At 46.5% G+C, this 18,238-nt stretch overlaps 1 protein-coding gene and 1 long non-coding RNA gene across 9 annotated transcripts in view; one reads left to right on the top strand and one right to left on the bottom strand.

The window, feature by feature from the left end:
- Positions 1–6,870: 6,870 nt before the first annotated feature.
- LOC141567698 (uncharacterized) lies at positions 6,871–10,163 on the bottom strand. The gene is made up of 2 exons (XR_012490518.1): positions 9,854–10,163; positions 6,871–7,066 (listed from the first exon to the last, which is right to left on the bottom strand). It is a non-coding gene; the product is annotated as an uncharacterized LOC141567698 (long non-coding RNA).
- A 345-nt stretch (positions 10,164–10,508) lies between these two features.
- The window catches only part of HIPK2 (homeodomain interacting protein kinase 2), a 175,200-nt gene continuing 167,470 nt past the window's right edge, over positions 10,509–18,238 (top strand). For 3 of the 8 annotated variants that reach the window (XM_074315297.1, XM_074315300.1, XM_074315302.1), the window contains exon 1: positions 10,512–10,896. In XM_074315297.1, coding sequence (XP_074171398.1) covers positions 10,878–10,896 — 19 coding nt within the window. In that variant the 5' untranslated portion in view covers positions 10,512–10,877. Of the gene's footprint in view, positions 10,897–18,238 lie in introns of all 8 variants that reach the window. The other 5 variants (XM_074315296.1, XM_074315299.1, XM_074315303.1 and 2 more) reach the window with 4 other exon arrangements.

The following is an 18,238-nucleotide window of genomic DNA, read 5'->3' on the forward strand; positions in this document are numbered from 1 at the left end:
GGACACAATTTAATCCGTAACACACCCCCTGTCCTGCACACTATTAGTCACTAAGTCCTATAGATTCCAACTCTGAAATGTCTCTTGAAACTAGTCATTTCTCCTAACCTTTGACATCACCATGGCCCAGGCCTGGTTCAGCCTTTGCCTTGTAATCTTGTGGCCCTCCAATCTATTCCCACCCTGCAGTCAATAAGGGCTTTTAAAACCTGTGTGCTCTTGTCACTCCCTAACTTCCCGTTATCTCTGGACAACCCCATCTCTGATGAGCTTTATAAGGCCCTTGCATGACTTGGCCCCACTTACCCCTCTGACCTCCCTCCATTGCCACCTTCCCCCCCATCACTTGTTCCCTTGCTAGCCTCCTATTCCTCCCGTATGTTCCAGGCGACTGAACTTCCCCCAGTGAAGGGCTGTGATCTCTTGTTCTGCAGACCTCCATGCTGCCAGGAACACCCCCCTTTCCTCCTCATCCTTCAGGTTTGGCTTTCACGTCACTTCTTTCAGGATGTCTCCCATCCCATGTGCCCATGTGTCTGAGCAAAGTTAGCACTAAGAGGGCGGACAGAACTTTCTTCTCTACTGTCTACCAAAGAGAACCCTGAAATCACCAGCCTTGAAATGAGTGCCCTGCCCCCTCCCTTTAACCCCAAAAGGGAGGTGAGTTTAAGTCAGTCCACACAATGAAATGCTGGGGTGCTTGGGAAAAGGAAATAAAGTCGGGCGTGGAATGAAGAGAGATTTAATAATTCTTGTCGTGCATGATGACCTTAAATGCCCCTCAGTGTTGTTCCAGAAATGCCAAAAACCAATGGGATTTACTTGAAATTACTTGGAGCTCATGGACTGTCCTGACTATGGCAGTGCTCTGAGATCGAATTTCACGGGATTGCAAGAGTTACCCTCGTGTAACACTTGCCCTTTGTCCATCACAACCGTTGTCACACCACATCATTGGGTTTACTCTTCTCTCTCCCTTCTAGACCACAAGTGTCTAGCACAGGGCCAGGCACCTAGTAAGCCCTCTCATGACTGGCTAAATGATGTAACAGAAGCCAAGTCACAGAGACGTTAAGAGATTTGCCCTTGGTCAGATGGAAAGGATGATGAAGAGGCAGACATTGAACTTGGGTTGACATTTAGACCATGTCCTTCGCCACTGCTCAGTGTGAGTGATGAGCTAGGAGCCTCAGGTCTGTCTTGTCACAGTTGTATTGTCAGTCCCTCCTTGTTGCATGAGAGAGAAATGAGAAGAGGTAATAAAAGAGAAAGGAATGAAGAGATTGTAAAGGTCAGAGAAAGAGGATAGAAAACAGAGAGGGAAGAAAGGAGGAAGAGAGAAGACACGAGAACGCCTTGCCACCCGGCCTAGACTCAGAGGCTGCTGCCTTCTGTTCTCGTTCATGCGACCAGGATGCACAGAAATGCCCAAAACTGTTCTAGATGTTCAGATCACATCAGTGAACAAAATAAACTAAGACTCCTGACTTTGTGGAACTTACATTTTAGTAGGGAAAATCAGACAGTAAAAAAGGAACTGAAAAGATAAGTATTAATAAATAACATATGATGTGAGAATATGATCGATATTATGTGAAAGTAGCACAGTAGGCTAAGGGCAAGGATTCTTATGCTGGACGCCCAGGTCCACAAGGGGTTCGTGGATAGAATTTGGGGGCCTGTGAACGTGGATGGGGAAATTTCTGTGAACTTTCATTAACTTTAAACCTTCAAATCTGACTGTAGGCAACCAACTACAGGAGTAATCGCAGTACCTGTGATTCTGTTACCAGTGAAAGTCACAGATATTTTTACATCATGTTGCCAGTTGTTACAGGTATCCTGAACTATTGTTTATACTCGTTGCTACCTTGTTGCTATTGGGCCTGCAGTTACAGCTTGTTATTTAATGTATCAATAAAGACACATATATTTGGCAACTGTATCTCGGTATAAATAGTTTCTTTTGTAACATTGTACATTTTGGAAACATCATTCTGTGAAGCGGTCCCCACAAGACTGCCAAAGAGTTCACAGGAACAAAAAAAGTTAAGAACACTGGATAAGAGAATGGGGGGTGCAGTGGAGGACAGTTTGAGTGGAAGGACGAGTTGCAAGACAGTCACACACCACCTGACGACGTTTCAGTCTACGACAGTGGACCCATAAGATTATCATGGAGCTGAAAAATTCCTATCACTTAGCTGTCATACGTCATAGTGCAATGCACTACTTATTACTTACATGTTTGTGGTGATACTGGGGTAAACAAACCTATTGCACCACCAATTGTATAAAAGTATAGCACATGCAATTATATACAGTACATAATACTTGATGGTGATAATAAACAACTATGGTAATGTATTTACTATACTATTTATCATTATTTAAGAGTGTACTTTTTCTACTTATAACAAAAAAGTTTGCTGTAAAACAGTGGGCCGTGTTATGCCGGCAGCAGCATCATACATCTCGTGTTTACTGCATCTCTTGATGGCATCATTTTTCTCTTGTGCTTGATTTAATCTCGTGTTGTTTTATACAGTAATGTGATGTACAGGCTTCTAGCCTAGGAGCGGGAGGCTTTGCCATCCCACGTGGGTGGGCAGTAGGCTATACCATCCAGGTGTGTAAGTACAATCTATGATGTGCATTAATTGTCGAGTGATGCATCTCAGAATGTATCCCCATGGTTACTGGAGTGGGCAGCATTGATCTCATGCTGAATGCCCAGTTGAACCCGTTTCTAGCACACGCTCTCCGCGGCCACCCCCCAAAGCTCAGACTCAGATGCCTAGTGAGGCCATCTTGTTGTTTACCAGCCTGTTTCACTGGTGAAAGAACTCCGACACCTCCCTGCCACTCACCACCTTCCCCTCTCAGTGGCTATTTAGCACAGGATTTAACATGCAGAAGTTCCGAATCAACAAAATAATGTTGGAAGAACACAGGGAAATTCAAGGCTATTTTTAAAATCTTCCTGTCTGTTGTTGTTTTGCCTTCTATTTAAATGTCCAACTCATCCAGACAAACTAGCTCTAATCAGCCAGGCAGTATATGTCTCCTAAAGAAAAGATAAGCAAATCAGCATTCTCTGAATGTTGATTAAGTGTATCACCTAGGGCAGATGGAATGAGACGGAGATACTGCCCTGTTTCAAAAGAAATTCTTCAAAAATTCAAATTCATCTCACACGTACAGTGAACATCCTCAGAATTCTGTGACAAAAGAGCCTTTGTTTTTCAAAAATGACACTTTGAGGCTGTCGAAATATTTTAAGAAGATCTCCACGTAGACTATGATAAAACACTATCAGAAAAATCACAAAATTGAAGTCTCCCTTGTGTTAATTAAGATGCTGTTGGCGCTAAGTAATGGGGTGCAAGGCTAAAGGTGGCTTAAGACCTGGCTGCTCTCACTCAACAAGAAGCCTGACGTCAGTGCCTCCGAGGTTCGTTCGTTTCCAGAATGTCAGGACCCTCGGTTGGCCCCTCTAGCCCTAGAGAAAACCATACAGCTTCTCCCGTGATTGAGGCTCCCTCTTCCCAGTTCATCCTTAAACCTCTTAGCTTCTCACACCAGTGGGTGTTCCAGTGCCTGTTGAAATTCTCTGTGATAACTATATCTCTGAGAGAGTCCATTTAAAATGCAGATTCCAAGGCGCCATCCCCAGAGACTCCTGAGTCAGTGGGCTCGGGGTTCTGCCTGAGGAATCGGCATCTTTAGGAGACCTCTGTGGGGTTTGGGCGCAGGTGACCCAAGGGCCACAGTTTGAGAAGTACCACCATGTAACCTCTCCCTGTGTGACCTTGCAGCTCCTTTGGATGAGCCACCCATTGTATACTGATGACTCAAAAGCATGTCTGAGCTCCAGCCCTCTACACCCACTTGGCAACTGGAATCCCTCCATGAATATCTCATAGGAACCTTAAGCTCAACAGGTTCAAAATGGAGCTCACTTTCTCCCCACACCTGGTACCTATAGAATAAAGTATAAATCCCTTGGCTTAGCATACAAGACCCTGCCTGTATCTCTAGCCTCATTGCTGACCACTGCCTGTACCTTATTCTTGGTGTTTAGCAATATGGTGGCGTCTTACAGATACGCCTTTCTCCTTGTCGTCTCCTCCTGCCAGAATTCATGCTGCTGGGCACAAACGTGCCATCTTCTTCATCCCATAAACACACTCCTTGCCGTGTGTCCCTCTGTGCTGGCTTTTGACCAGGTGTATGTATCTGTCTGTTGCTGCACTCATCATATCATGTTGCGCTCTTTACCTGGTGGTTTTGAACTTGATGCTTGAAAGTAGGGGCTGTGGCTTATTCCTTTTTGTACTCTCAGCTCCTGCTGTAGAATCTAACACATAAGAAGCAGTCACTGCACATTTGATGAATTGAATTTCTTGGTGAAAGAAAAAGAAAGAGAGAAGGAATGACCAGGAAGGTTGAAGGGAAATTTAAATAGTGCATCCTTATGAAGTCAACGGAGGGAACTGATTCAAGAAGGGATGAAGGGATTAACAGTCTCTAACTAGTGTTTGTTTAGAGGTCAAGCAGGGGAGGGGCTGAAAAAGGGCACCGGATTTGGCCCTGAAAAGTTCCTTGGCAGTGTCAGAGCAGTCAGTCCTAACAGTGCTGTGCCATGACATTCAACCTCCCTCAAAGGGTTGCCACATAGGGGCAAGCTCTTTCATGCTGGTGGGAGGAAACTTAGAGATACAAACTGTGCACAGCCCACTGGTTAATCACTGAGCTCGGCTTAACTTGGTTTAACAGGACTCTCGGGCTTTGAAAAGAGCTCGCCTGGGTCTACCTTCCCTTCTGCATCTACTTTCTGTGCCATTTCTGCCTAGTTTGTCCACGTTCAGCCTAGACTACATGTCAGGCAAAGCAAGCTATTACCCATCTCCCCTCATCACATGTTTCTCTGCTGGGCTGGTTTGATTTTCAAGAGAAAATGCATCCTAATCTGCCATTCCTGCCACCTCCAACATTGCCCTGTCTTCGGCACATCTACGTCACAGCTTCTTTTACACTCACAGGGCGATGGCATTTGTTTTTTAATTTTTTTAATTTGTTGCCATGATTGCTTTCTGCTGAATGCCATTCTGGCGTCTCTTTGCCATTTCTGTATCCCTGTTCAGGTGTGTGATCATTTTTCTTCTAGGAGCAGAAACAGAAAATGAATGATGTTTTCCCATTCCCCTGATTTTGCCAGTGCAATCTCTGCAAGACTTGCCACTTCCACAATCAGATTCCCTCCACCCTGCTAAGCTCTACCCTTTGCCCTTGAAACGATTGTTCCCTCATTTGAATGCAATGTTTTCTCTTTCACATCCTCTGTCAGTGTAACACCCTATCCTGGAAGCTTTTCTTTAAGGGGTCCTGTAGTTGTTGAATACCAGTCTATTAAAAACAATGTATCGTTTAAGCTGTTCAAAGGTTTAAAGCAGAAATCTGAAGTAATTTCTTAGGAATGACTAAAACAATATAGGTGTATATTATGACTTGTTAGGAAACAGAATCATAAAAAAGAGGAAAGGAGAGAGAGGAGAAATAATGTGGAAGAGAGAGAAAGCTCCAGAGTAAAAGAAAATGAGACCGATACATTGTCAAAAAGAGAAAAACAGATACATCGATGGAGAGACCAAAAGAGAGATGTGATCTGGAAACACATATCCTGAAAAGTGAACTGCCTCCTCTGAGACACGTCCTCCAAAGACAAAACCACAGGCCCCAACACAGAAATAAGGACCAGACAGGAAAATGAGAGCAATACACACCAAGTCCGATAAGACACGAGCTGCCCAGACGTGGTACCGTGAACCCCCTGAGGAGAATTACAAGACACGCACACCTGAATCTGTCCACCGCAAAGAAATCTCTCCATCGTGTGGCCTTGGAGACATCATGGTGTTGTGCATTTTCACAACTGTAGGCGTAAATGAAGACCCTCTGTCGCTTGTCCTGTAAGCAAAATGAACGTGAAACGAGGTCAAAACTCTCCGTTTGCTCTGCCAACCCCTGAGAAAGATGTCACTTGTGCCATTTTGTAGAAAGGCATATAAAGAAGAGGTCACGGGCATAGATGATTACTAAATCCTTTCTAGCTTTTTTGCCTTTGTTATTGTTTTTCACAACATGTTGAAGTTAAGTGTTTTTTGGCAATCGAGAGTCCCATTTGGGCCAAAAAATCAGGTTTATTAAATGAGTTAATATTTGTAAACTTCTTAGAACACTAAGTGCTGGTGGGTTTATTAAGTAACTACGGTACAATGCGTACTATCTCTAGCCAAATGTGATCGCTCCTGGACCCATCTCATTGGCTCACCCCCCGGGGTGACTTCCGTCCCGCTCTCTACCTGGAATATTCTCTAGTGTCCTCTCCTGTCACCTCCCTAACCCTCCTCACACTCCTCCCATGTCCCCCTACCAAACACTACACATTCTTTTCGGGCTGAATTTAAGATCCCTACATTTCCCCCATAATTAGTGTCACCAAAGTCACGGATGTAACTGTTGTTGCTCGATCCAGTGGATGCCTCTCCACTTGCATCTGAAGTGACCTCTCCTGAGCCTCTCTCTGCGGTCTTTGCCCGAGGATGTTCAGGTACCATTCTGTCCAGGTTGTCCACCTCCTTCCCCATCCTCTCCTCCACAGGGAGTCCTTTTTCCTCCTCCCATCCTTTAAATACTGGTGCTCCCTGGGCTCTGTCTCAGATGCTCTCCCCTGCCTGCTCTCACTTTCTCCTTCAGTGGCATTTCACTGTTAGGTTTATATCCTGTTCCCACTTGACTGCAGTGCCTAGAGGGAAGGGAGATGGGCACACTCAATCTGCCAATTCATGAAAAACCAACAACTCCGAATTCATTTAAGTAACATTTTCCATCTCTATGATGCCAAGTACGCGAGCTCAACCGAATGTTTTTCACTGCAGTGGTGCATCACGTAGGTATAGCTTGCGTCACGGTGTAGAGAAGAGGAGACGGAGAGCTTATCTGTCTTGCTCCATCCAGTTCTCCTTTCGTGGGACTTATTTCCATGCCCAAGATGGTTCTTTTCCTGTGGGAAGGAGAACCACTCTTGAGATGTTTTCAGTTCACACATGTGATCTTCCGTCATTTTAATTCACCTTCTGTGGGGGAATGCATTAGTTTGCTAGGGCTGCCATAATATAGTATTCCAGACTGTGTGGTTTTAAAAACTGAAATTTATTTTCTCACAATTCTGGAAGCCAGAAGTCTGAGATCAAAGTGTTGGCAGGTTTGGTTTTTTCTGAGGCCTCCCCACCTTCGCTTGCAAATGCCTGCCTTCTCCCTGTCTTCACAGGGTCTTTCCTCTGTGTGTCTCTGTGTTCTAATTCTGTTATTAGGAGAGATGCTGGATTAGCCCCAGCTCCATGACCTCATTGGAACTTAATTACCTCTTTAGAGAACTTACCACCAAATACAGTCACATTCTGAGGTACTGGGGGTTAGGATTTTAACATGAATTTTGGGGGACAGAGCAGTATTCCAGAAAGTGAAGCTGTCTAGAATTACTCAGGGCTAGACAGCAAGCCGGACAAAGTGGGAGACAGTTACTAAACACTAATCAGTGTAAACCCTGAGCTGAGGGCTATTTAGACAAGTATGCTGTGGGCCACGCCCCAAGATGCTGCCAACCCCATTGTGGAGACAGGGCATCTGTATAGACGAGGAGAGTCAGCCGTCTAGGGTGGGTCGTGCCATGGACAACAGAGCATGTGCGGTAAGCAGGAACTGCTCTGTAAGCCCAGAGGAAGAAGAGGTAAAAATCAGTTGGCTAGGTCAAGGAGAGGTCTTAATAATGACAACAACCACCTTCTATTAAACCTCTACTATCTGCTAGCACTCTATACAAACTCTTAGCTCTATTCTAATCCCATGTCAGGTGCTCGGGGGGGACTATAAGGAGATAACTTGATATAAGGAAATAACTTACATCAAGTTCTTAGTGTTGCACTTGACACAAGTGAACATGTGCTAAATGGCAGCTATCATTCCTTCAACAAATATTTGTGCCAGGTGTGTGCTCATTGCTGGGGATATAACGTCAAGCAATATCAACGTGGTTTCTGCCCTCACTGAGTGTATAGTTTAGAAATGCATTGTCCAATATGGTAACCACTAGCCACACGTGGCTATTAAAAGTAATTTAAATGAAAGATTTTAGGTCCTCAGTCACACTGAGTCACATTTCATATGCTCAACAGCCACAAATCATTACATTTCCATCATGGGAGAAAGTTCTGGCATGCACTGGAACAAGGAAGAGAGATAATACCTGTATGGTAAAGGTCATGATAGACACTTATAGGTGCAATGGAAGAACATTATTTATTATTATTATTATTACTATCTTATTACAATCGAGATGCAGAAACAGAAGGTCTGAGAGGTTAAGCAATTTGACCAAATTCACACAGCTACTAAGCAGAAGAGCTGGGATCTGAATGCAGGTCTGTCTTAACCTCATGCTACCTCAGGCTGCTTTGTGGAGGAAATGAGTCAGGCACAGGTAGAATCTGGTTAAAGAGAAAAGATGGAGGAGGTACCCTCCGTGGGAAAGTGGCAGTTTGGGCAAAGACACAGAAGCACAGAGGGCAAAGCTGGTGAAGAACCATGAGTAAACCAGTCTGACTGGAGGGGCCGTGACTTGCTGAACTTAAGTGCTTGGAAGGGTAAGTCAGGGCCTGCCTGCCTTGATTGTCCCAAAGAGTGAGGAACCTCAGACCTGTGTGCACAGGTTGGGTCCCTGAGGGATGTGAGCAGGACCCTGGCATGGGCAGAATTGTGTGTTATAAAGGTTGTAGTGCTGAGGTGAACAGGGCTGAGACCGGTTAAGGATGACAAGGGGGGTAGGAAAGGAAGGGATGCATGAATGACGTGAAGCAAAGAACACCAGAGTGGGAGCCAAGAGCTGTGACCCTAAGATTCAATACTGTGTGACACTGGGCAACAGACTTCATTTCTTTAATTCTGAAAGGGCTGGCTCAGCTGATCTCGGAGGCCCATTTTAGCAATGGCATCTAGAAACCTGTAAATGTGAACGACAGACTAAGAGATGCAGTAGGAAAGGTAGCATTGAATATGGGGGTGAGGAAGAAGGCAGAGTCAAAGGTCATCCTGACATGAAGGGGCAGTGATGCGCCACGAACAAAATGAGCAAAATGTATGAAAGGGCGTATCTTCTGGGGAGCAGGATCATGAGGTATGGAGGTTGGCAACGATACGTGGTAGTGAGACTATGATGGGTTTGTTTAAAGAAAGTTGTGCGGTATTAGAGACTTTACACCGCCACACAGATTTAAACTTTTTTTGATCCTTGACTTTCAGTATTAGGAAATACAATGTACATCATGGTACATACAGTTGTCCAGTGCATATAACTGAAACAAAAGGTTTGCGAAACATAGTGACGGTTACTAAGGGCAAGGGATTCTAATGTTGTCTATTCTGTTGCATTTCAGTTTTTAAGCTGATTGCCATCCACTGACTTTTTTTTTTTTTTTTTTTTTTTTTATGATCAATTAATGTGTCACGACCCACAGTTTTCAAAACACTGCCTAGGAGGAGACTCCAGTCTTCTTAAGTTGCAGGCGATGGCAGGGATTCCTGTCAAAGACGCCAGGAGGGGGCTGCAGAAGTGAATGTGGAGAGGCTCCGGGCTGAGGAGAATTTGGAGATTTTTTGAAGCCCCGATGGGAGAGAGGGTGGAAAGGAGCAAAGGCCTGGGAAGGAGTCGGCGGGAACTACCCGTCCTGGTGATGCAAGAGGAGCCCCTGAAGATACTGTGGACGTGAGGACAGCGTGGAAATCAGGTTCTCACCGTAATTCAGCGACCGCCGGGTGCCGCATTTCCTAAGTGTGCACGGAATGCCTTCTGCATCTCTGACCTGATACGGATTTCCAGCTCCTCGACTCACTCATCCTCCCTCCCAGGACGGCGTGCACCGCCCACTCCTTCACCCATTCTTCCCACACGGCTCTCAGGGATCGCCAAGGAGGTGCGACTGGGGGAGACACGCTGCCGCCGGTGCCCCCTTGTAAGTCTGTTCCCCCTCCCGCCCCAGCACGCGCGCACACACGCACAAAGTTCTGGTTGCTACCTCTGCGGACGGGCTCTCCTTTGCTGATCAGAATTGATCTGGGCGCACACCTTGCCCTCCCTCGCCTCCCTCGCTCCCTTTAATATCTACTCCCAGGCCCCGCCCCCGTCACCAGGCCCCGCCCCGCAGGCCCCGCCCCCTCTTCCACCCGGCCGGCCCCGCCCCCCCCGGCCGGCCCGCCGCTCTGCCCTCGGCTCGGCCTTCTCCGCCTCGCATCCGTGCCATCGGCGCTCGATTGCGCGCGGACTCCGCTCTCCGCGGCTCCCTCGCTCGCTCGCGCTCGGCCCGCCGCTCCCCGCCCCCCGGCCCCCGCCCCCCGCCCCTCCTCCCGGCTCCTCCCGCCCCTCCTCCGCCTCCCGTGCAACTTTTGCCGAAGCCCCCACACACAGCCATGCTGAGCTGAGCTCCGGCCGGGGACTGGCCGCGCGCTGCCCGCCCCGGCTCCCGCCCCACCGCGGACCCGCTCGGGGGCCGCGGCCGCTCGGCCCCTCGGCCTCGGCCGCTGCGCCCGCCCGGCCGCCCCGGAGCCCCCCGCGCAGGGCCCGGGCCGCGGCGGCGGCGGCGCCCGGCCCCCTCCTCCGGCACCGGCCAAGTGAGGCGGTGATGCGGGCGCTGGCGGCCCCGGCTGCGCCGAGAGCGGAGACACAGGCTCAAGATGGCAGATTCCGACTGAGGCTGGGGGGGCCGAGCTCGCGCGCCGCGTTCCCTTCTCCGTTGCCATGAATCGCGGACACCCCGGCCCCGATGGCCCCCGTGTACGAAGGTAAGGGGTGCCCGGCCCGCCGACCCCGCGAGCCCAGCGCCGCCGCGGTCCCCGCAGCTTTGTTCTGCCCGCGGCCCCTCGCCGGGCAGCCCCCGGCCCGCAGCCCCCGGGCGCCCGGCCTCCGCGCCCCACCCCCGGGCTTCCCCCGGCCCCCCACCCCTCCCGCGACCCCCTCGCCTGCCCAGAAAACAACCGGGATCCGGAATTTAACAGGATCTTATTTCCAGGGTGGAGAAGGGGGGTGGGGGTGCGAGGGTGGGCTGCTGCCCGAAGAAAAGACGTGGGGAGGGGGCGCCTGGGAAAAGACCGATCCGTGACTGTGCTTTTCATTTATTTGTACTAAATAAAGGTGATGCGGTTGAGCGTTCATCTTCACCCCCCGCCCCCAACGAAGATTACCTTTAGGATTATCTCCTTTCCACTCTGTCCTCACCGCTCCCTTTCCATGTCTCTCCACTCCCACCCCACGCTCCTTTATTCCTCGCGAGCCGCTGATTGCGGGGGGCTGTGGGATCGGAATGTGCGGGGCTCGGTGATGAGAGAGGAGGGGAGAGAGGAAAAGTCCATTTCAGACCCGGGCAGAACAATGAAATAGGCGAAAATCTCCCCGCATCAGCGTGTGGAAGGCGAAATGTAGTTTAGGTTTTCAAGTCGAGGAGGCGGCCAGGACGTTTTTCTGGATCGGTTTGGGTAAACCTGCGTGGTGCACCTTCACCTGGCGTTGGGTCATTCTTTTTTTCTGGTTTGACTGTCTTTAGGAAGAAAGAAAAGAACGGAAGGCAAAAGCACTACGTTTCTCTCGCACTCTCTCTCCCTCTTTCGTTTCTCTTGAGTCAGTTCTGTCAGCTTCCAGCCAGAAATCAAACCAGAATCAACTAAGTTTTTTACACTTCAGGGTGTTTTTTTTTTTTTTTTGTGCGTGTGTGTATGTCTATGTGCTTGTAGTAGGAGGGATTTTAAACCTAAGTGTGCCTAATTTTTCAGTCATTTCATCGTGAAAATGTTTTTCTCATGAAATCATTGGAATAGCAGCCTTTACATACTTTTAGCGTCAGTCCATCTGGCTTTCTTTCGGTTTTGTTCAGATATTCTGTGGATGAAATAGCAAATGAGAGGGGGAAAGGGTTTGTGTGGAACAGAGAGGAGGGGCGAGGAAAGATTTTAATCCTTCTATAAATCCGGAGAGCAGTGGTGGCGAGTGAAACAGGGAACGCATTAATAGTTTTATCTCTGTTGTAAGAGGCAGATTAAAAAAAAAAACTTATCTGAAAAGAAAATCTGTTATTAGTTCCAGGGCTCCAAATGAATTAGGTTTCTGGGTGGAATAAAGTTACCAGTCAGGCCTTGGATAACGAGGCTGTAAATAACCTATGGACTGTAAATATTTTTTTTCAGACTCTCTTGGAAACAAAGGGGCTGTTTAGAAGGCAACAGAGAGATGTTATTCCAGGGGCTTTCCTCTTTGATTCTGAAGAACACAAGGTCCATTTAACCATTCGACAAAACAAAACGAAATTTCTGATCACTCCACCATGCAGAATAGAATGAGCCCGTGGCTCTGTGAACATGCGAGGAGGACCCATGATGGGCATTCATTGTTCGCCTGTGTCTATGGGAGGGGGCTACAGTCACTGCTCCCACTGTCTATGGAGTGTTAAAATGAAACAATTTTCTCTTTATTAAGTACCTCCTTGAGACTCCCTCTGCTGGACACTCCGGGTGAACATTAGAGAAGGAACTTGGCATTGAATTCAGAACTATAGTAACCGGCTGCTTTCCCTTTCACAAGGGGCTGGGTATGTGGGTTGGGATGTATTTTGTCAACTTTGTAGAAAGCCATCCTGGGAACTGCGCTGGTCCTCTCCTGTTCCTTTCATTCTAAATGGAACGTAAGCCATAGCCCTGAGGCGAAGACTGGGCACTCCTGTTCTTACCACAGTGTTCTTCCAGGGCTTTACACCAGATAAAGGGCTGCGGGTGTGTAAGGTGTCATGGTTGAAGTATAATCAGGGATCTCCGAGGTCTCAGCAGCACTGTTTTTATTTGCAAGCCTCCCGCCCTGTCCCAGGTGACCTTCCTGGTCCCCTCCTTGAAGCCTGGGTGTCGCTCTGTCTTGTCTCTGTGCTCTCTTAATCATTCCTATATGCTTTGTACCCTTGGAGTCTGCAGAGTTTCTCTGTGCGTCTCTATAATTCTTTGCCTAGTCTGACTCCTCTCCCCTCCTCAACCAGTTCAGCCTCACTCTGCACTAGCCCAGGCCTGGGCCTTGCTGGACGAGACTGTGGGTCGTGCTCTAGAATAGACAGGTGACCTCTATAATCAACGATTGTATTGCTGGGACCTCCATTCACGTACTGTGATGAGTGCTTTTGAGACTCCAGTGACCTCCTTTTTCCCTCCTTGGTGACATCCTCTGGATTCAGTGGACCTGATTTTTACCATATCCCAATCAGAGCACGTGGATTCCCTGTGTGTGTCTTGAAGGAGCAGGGCTTCTCCTGTGGTAGTCTCCAAGAAGAGTGATTTCTTATAGTTTTTGAGTTATTAAAAAAAAAAATCAAACATGGGGTTCTTCTTAGGAGACGTATGAGAGGTGAGGCATTTCATCCGAAATTCAGGAGTGTACTCGTTTGTTTAAATGGGGTGGAGTTGCGTCAGGTTGGGATATTAGGTGAAGGCCTGAATGCATTAGGGGAGCATTCTGAACTGCCAGATATTTAGGGAGAAATGCTGTCTTTGAAACGGTATGTTTGATAATACGAATTAATGCGTAGCAAAATGTAGTCAGTCCACCACAATATGTTTCTAAGGATAGGTTTATAAATAGCGCATTCGTTTTCAGTGGCTTGGTACGGTTTAAGTTAAACTTCTTTAATAAGGTTTATTTTCTTTAGAAGGTTAAACATTCGCCTTGCGATTGTTGTTTACCCCATCAACTTGCTTAGCAAGGCTTTCTTTCATTATGTAGTGCAAAGGCCAACCACAGAGTTCTCTAGTGCCATGGGTTCTGAATGAGGGGATCCTAAATTCCACGTTAATTATGTTCTGCTGTACCTGAGATGAGCCACGGACTTACACAGTCAGGTTTCCCAAAACTGCAGTGCCGAAATCTATCATCAGCTGGGCCCGAATATACCTACCAAGATGCCTACCTACCAAGATGTGGATTCTGAATCATCTTCCATGAAAAGAATTTGATGACACATGTTCCAAAATATCTTTTCCTGTGTTTATGTTTTATATTTTTAAAATGAGTAAGTATAAATATTGTTTTCAGGCTCACCACATTTGAGTAGTGAATCAAGCCTCGTTAATTTTATCCTCAATTCCAGATAGTGTGGGTACAATACTTGAATCAGAGAAACCTGTGTTTGAATCTGGCTGTTATGACTTTGGGCATGTTACTTAACTTCTCTGAGCTTTTTCTTTTTAAGCCTTATTGGATTATGTAAGGACTCGGCTAGAAACCAGTATATGTAAAGTGCCTGGCGATAGTAGGCATTTTCTCAGTGCGTGTTAAATCTATCTTTTGAGCTGCTTGCAGGCGTGATGACTCCAGGGAAAGAATAACCCACAAATAGTTTAGAAAACCAATAATAGCAACATTTCAATTATTAATCTCCTGCTATTCCTTTTCCAGTTTGGGCACCAGCAACAATAAACCCCCTCTGGCCACAGAAGAAAGAGCATTTTTTGACCCCCTCTGTGACCTTTCCAGAGTCTTGATTCCCACTGAGCTGCTGCTGATTTCAGGTAGAGAATTTCTCTTCTGTAGTGGCACATTCTATACCACTTTAAAAATGAGGAAACAAACCGTTAGAACAGAGTTTCAGAGGCTGCAGCTGTGCCTCTGGGAAAGTATCCCAAAGAATGAAAGCTATAACCTTTGCCCTAAACCAGGATCTACAAACTTAGACGCTAGACCTGGAAAGGGAGTACCCAGGGCTGGCTCCCCAAGGGTCTCCTCGGGGAGGCCCCCAGCTGCCCTTGAGCTCATCATGCACTAAACATAATCTTCCTACAAAAGAAATTTGGTGCTTTATGCAAATTACAGCCGCTCATATTCTTCATATTTTATTTGGTCTGTTTTTTCCTTTCTCCCTTCCTCCCATAGAAACCAATCTTGGGGAACCACCTTTGAGGTCTAGATGGAACAAAGTAGTGATGATCAAGAGGGTATTGCCAGTGCTTTCTGGTAGTCGTATGATGACAATTCAGTCACTTCAGGTTGCTATCAAAGGCAGGACTCAGAATAATGCCAGCAGACTTTATATAACCATGACAGAGTGTGCGCATGAAAGGCCCAAGCTCATAATAGTCCATTTCACGTGGCAGTACTTTATTGGGGAGAAAAAGAAAAGGGAAGTTGAAAACCTGGAGTATAGGAAGGTCTTTAGTTTTCATCTCAAAGAAAATGAGGCGCCTGCAGTTTGTCGTGATGATTGTGACGCAGACCCCCCCTTAGTTTGTGCTACACTCTCTGCCCTCATGAACTCACTTCTCCTCCTAACAGACCCACAAGGTAGGCACTGTCCAGACAAGGCACGTCTTTAGTGTGTTCATTTAACAACCATTTATACATTTATGTAGGTCCCTGTCCTGGAGGAGTTCAGGGGGGATGGGAAGTGAAAGTCAAAACTAAACATGGACTCTCCAGCCTGCTGTGTGGCTCAAGATGGAAGGCTGTTTTTGTGTGCACGTATTATGTGCCAGCTCTTAATTTTTACATGCTAATGTTTCTTACGGTGGAAAGGGAAGATCCCATTTCTTTGTTTTCTCTTGAAATATTTTCTTGGAATCAAAAAGTATTTCTGATTATAGAAAATACCTACTACAAATTTCCTTAGAAATTTCCTTAGAAATTACCACCTCTAATTTGCAGAAGATTCTGTCTTCCTCTTTCATGACTTAGATTGTATGCCCTTGTCAATGAACATACATTTCTGATTTGCACATGGTGCTTGGAAACTTGGGTTTTGGTGTTTAGCATTACAGGCTGTTTTGCGAATGGATCCTTGCATCAGATGTGGCTGTTGGAAGATTAATTCCTGGTTTTGCTGCCTGACTGAGATCTTGAACTCCAGGTCGTTCTGTGGCGCTCGTTGGCAGGGATATAGTTGGGTGGTCCTTCAGCAGGTCAGTCAGGGTAGGGAGTTGAAGAAGAAACCCAGCTCTGCCTGCCTCTTGGGAGCGTGGAGCCCAGAGCAGGAGAGGACCTTGGGAGAAATATAGTTCACCCTCCTGCCTTCAGCAAGCGACTTGAAATTGTCAGTTTATCAAAAAAAGTTTTTTTCCAGGGAAAGGCCACACTAGTAACTCCCTCCCTCAGTGACCAATCCCAGTATTCTATTAGCCTGGTTGTCAAGAAACTCCTGGGCCGACCTGGAACCTCTCTTGCTGTCACTCAAACCTGTTTGCTTTTGCTCGGTTCCTTTCTCTAAAACCTTTCATATACTTGAAGATAATAACTGGGTCGCTGGAGCTTGTTCCTCACAGAGCCTGTTCTGTGTCCTCCCTCCTCTGAACTCTCTCTGTTTTCTCCACATTAAAAACAAATGGTGGTGATCAAAACTGAATACAGTTCTTTAATAATGGTCTCATTAGTACAGCTCATACAAGAAAAACGACTTCAGGGTGGTTGCCTCATTGTGAACCCCTGGAGGGCAAGAACCAAGTCTGATTCATCTTTGTATCCCCCACAGCAGCTGTGCAGTTCCTTAAACTAGTAGGCACTTCATAAATATTTGTTGCGTTGACTCCTCCTTTTAATATATTTAAGTAATAACTGACATTATACGAGCCCTGGGTTGATGGCTCTTGGTTACCTTGCTTTCACCTCAATTCTGAGTATTTTTCTTGTTTTCATGTCTTGGTTGCCCTCCCCCCAACAGTGCCATCTTCTGCTTGACTCTTTGAATCTGGTCTGCGTCATTTTGAATTTCACCCCAATACTTCCAGCTCTCTTGGAACCTTATTTAATTTTCTGCTGCAGATCCGACAAACAAAATGCAGAGGACATAAATATAAAAAAGTTGAACTACTCTTGAATGAAGAGGTGAGAGCACACAGAATAATCTTGATGATGCAGTGTAATCTTAGTTCATCCAGGTTTAGAAAGGACAGTTTGTCAAAATCTTTACAGATGCTGAGTCAGCTAAAGCCATACCTGTTTTACCAGGTTCTCTGCAGAGAGTCAGCGAGGTGTCAGGAGAGGGGTTGTAAGTAGACTTGCAGTGGGAATGCCTCCCTCTCTTTGGTCTAAAGCCGATGGAAAAGGCAAAAGACATGATGGGCAAAGCCATTCAGCTTGTGATTCTCTAAAGGACAACTTTGCCATTAGAAAGGAAGCTGGTAAAATAGTTGCCAATGGAACACAAAGGAGCAAGCCCCTAAAATTGCAAAATAGTTTTGTCGTTTTTCAGCCACCAATTTCCAAACACGGCATTGAACAGATTTGTATTGTTTTTGAAAGTGGTCCGTGTTAGCGCTTCTTTTGCTCTGTAGGATCTGATGAATTAAATGCCACTGTGTTTAAGCAGAATGAAGATTGATTCCCTCTTGCATGTGCTAATGCTGTAGACTTTACCAAACCTTCGTTGTCACAATAAGAATTCAGTGTAATATATGGGTGGATAAGGGCATTTTCCCCAGGTCGCGCTGTCCGTCCTCAGTGAAGGATTGCTACAGAACCTGCCAGAACATTGGGTACAAAAAATCCCATTTGGTTCATGCAGTTACAGATTGTATCCTGATGAAATAAAGTTTGTTCCTCTATTTTTGCCGTTTTCCTCCCTATCAATCAATATTACCTCATTGATTCAACCTATGGAATTGTTGTTCACAATGTAAAATGATTTTTCCAAGGGCTTATCATAAGAAAAGTGATCCATCACCCCGTTCAACATAGAACTTCTCCTTTCATAGCACTAAAGAGGCCCATTCGGATGGTATGTGTTCCCGGAATCCTGTTGAAAGTCACATGGTAAGGACATTTGGGAAGCTCTGGCTCGCTGCTGGTAGTGGAAGTGTGTTCTTTTTTTATTTTAGTTTTTTCTCTAATGAGGAATTTATAGGCTCTGACAGAAGCCGGCCTGTAAACTCTTGAAATTGTGCAGAAAAGCAGTAAGTTCCACCCTCCTGAGTTCTGTGTAACTGTACCTATTCACCAGACTCCAGGCTGATAGCAGGAGCTGCTGCAGGGGAATACATTTCAGGGGAACTCATAAGGGGTGACAGGGGGGGAAGAGAGAGAGAGAGAGAGAGAGAACATGGGCACTTGGCGTTACCCCTGAACCACTTCCATCTCCAGCTCCAGCGTGATTACTGTTATTCATTAAGCGTG

Source organism: Rhinolophus sinicus, linkage group LG11, assembly GCF_036562045.2.
Source record: "Rhinolophus sinicus isolate RSC01 linkage group LG11, ASM3656204v1, whole genome shotgun sequence".
Taxonomy (NCBI): domain Eukaryota; kingdom Metazoa; phylum Chordata; class Mammalia; order Chiroptera; family Rhinolophidae; genus Rhinolophus; species Rhinolophus sinicus.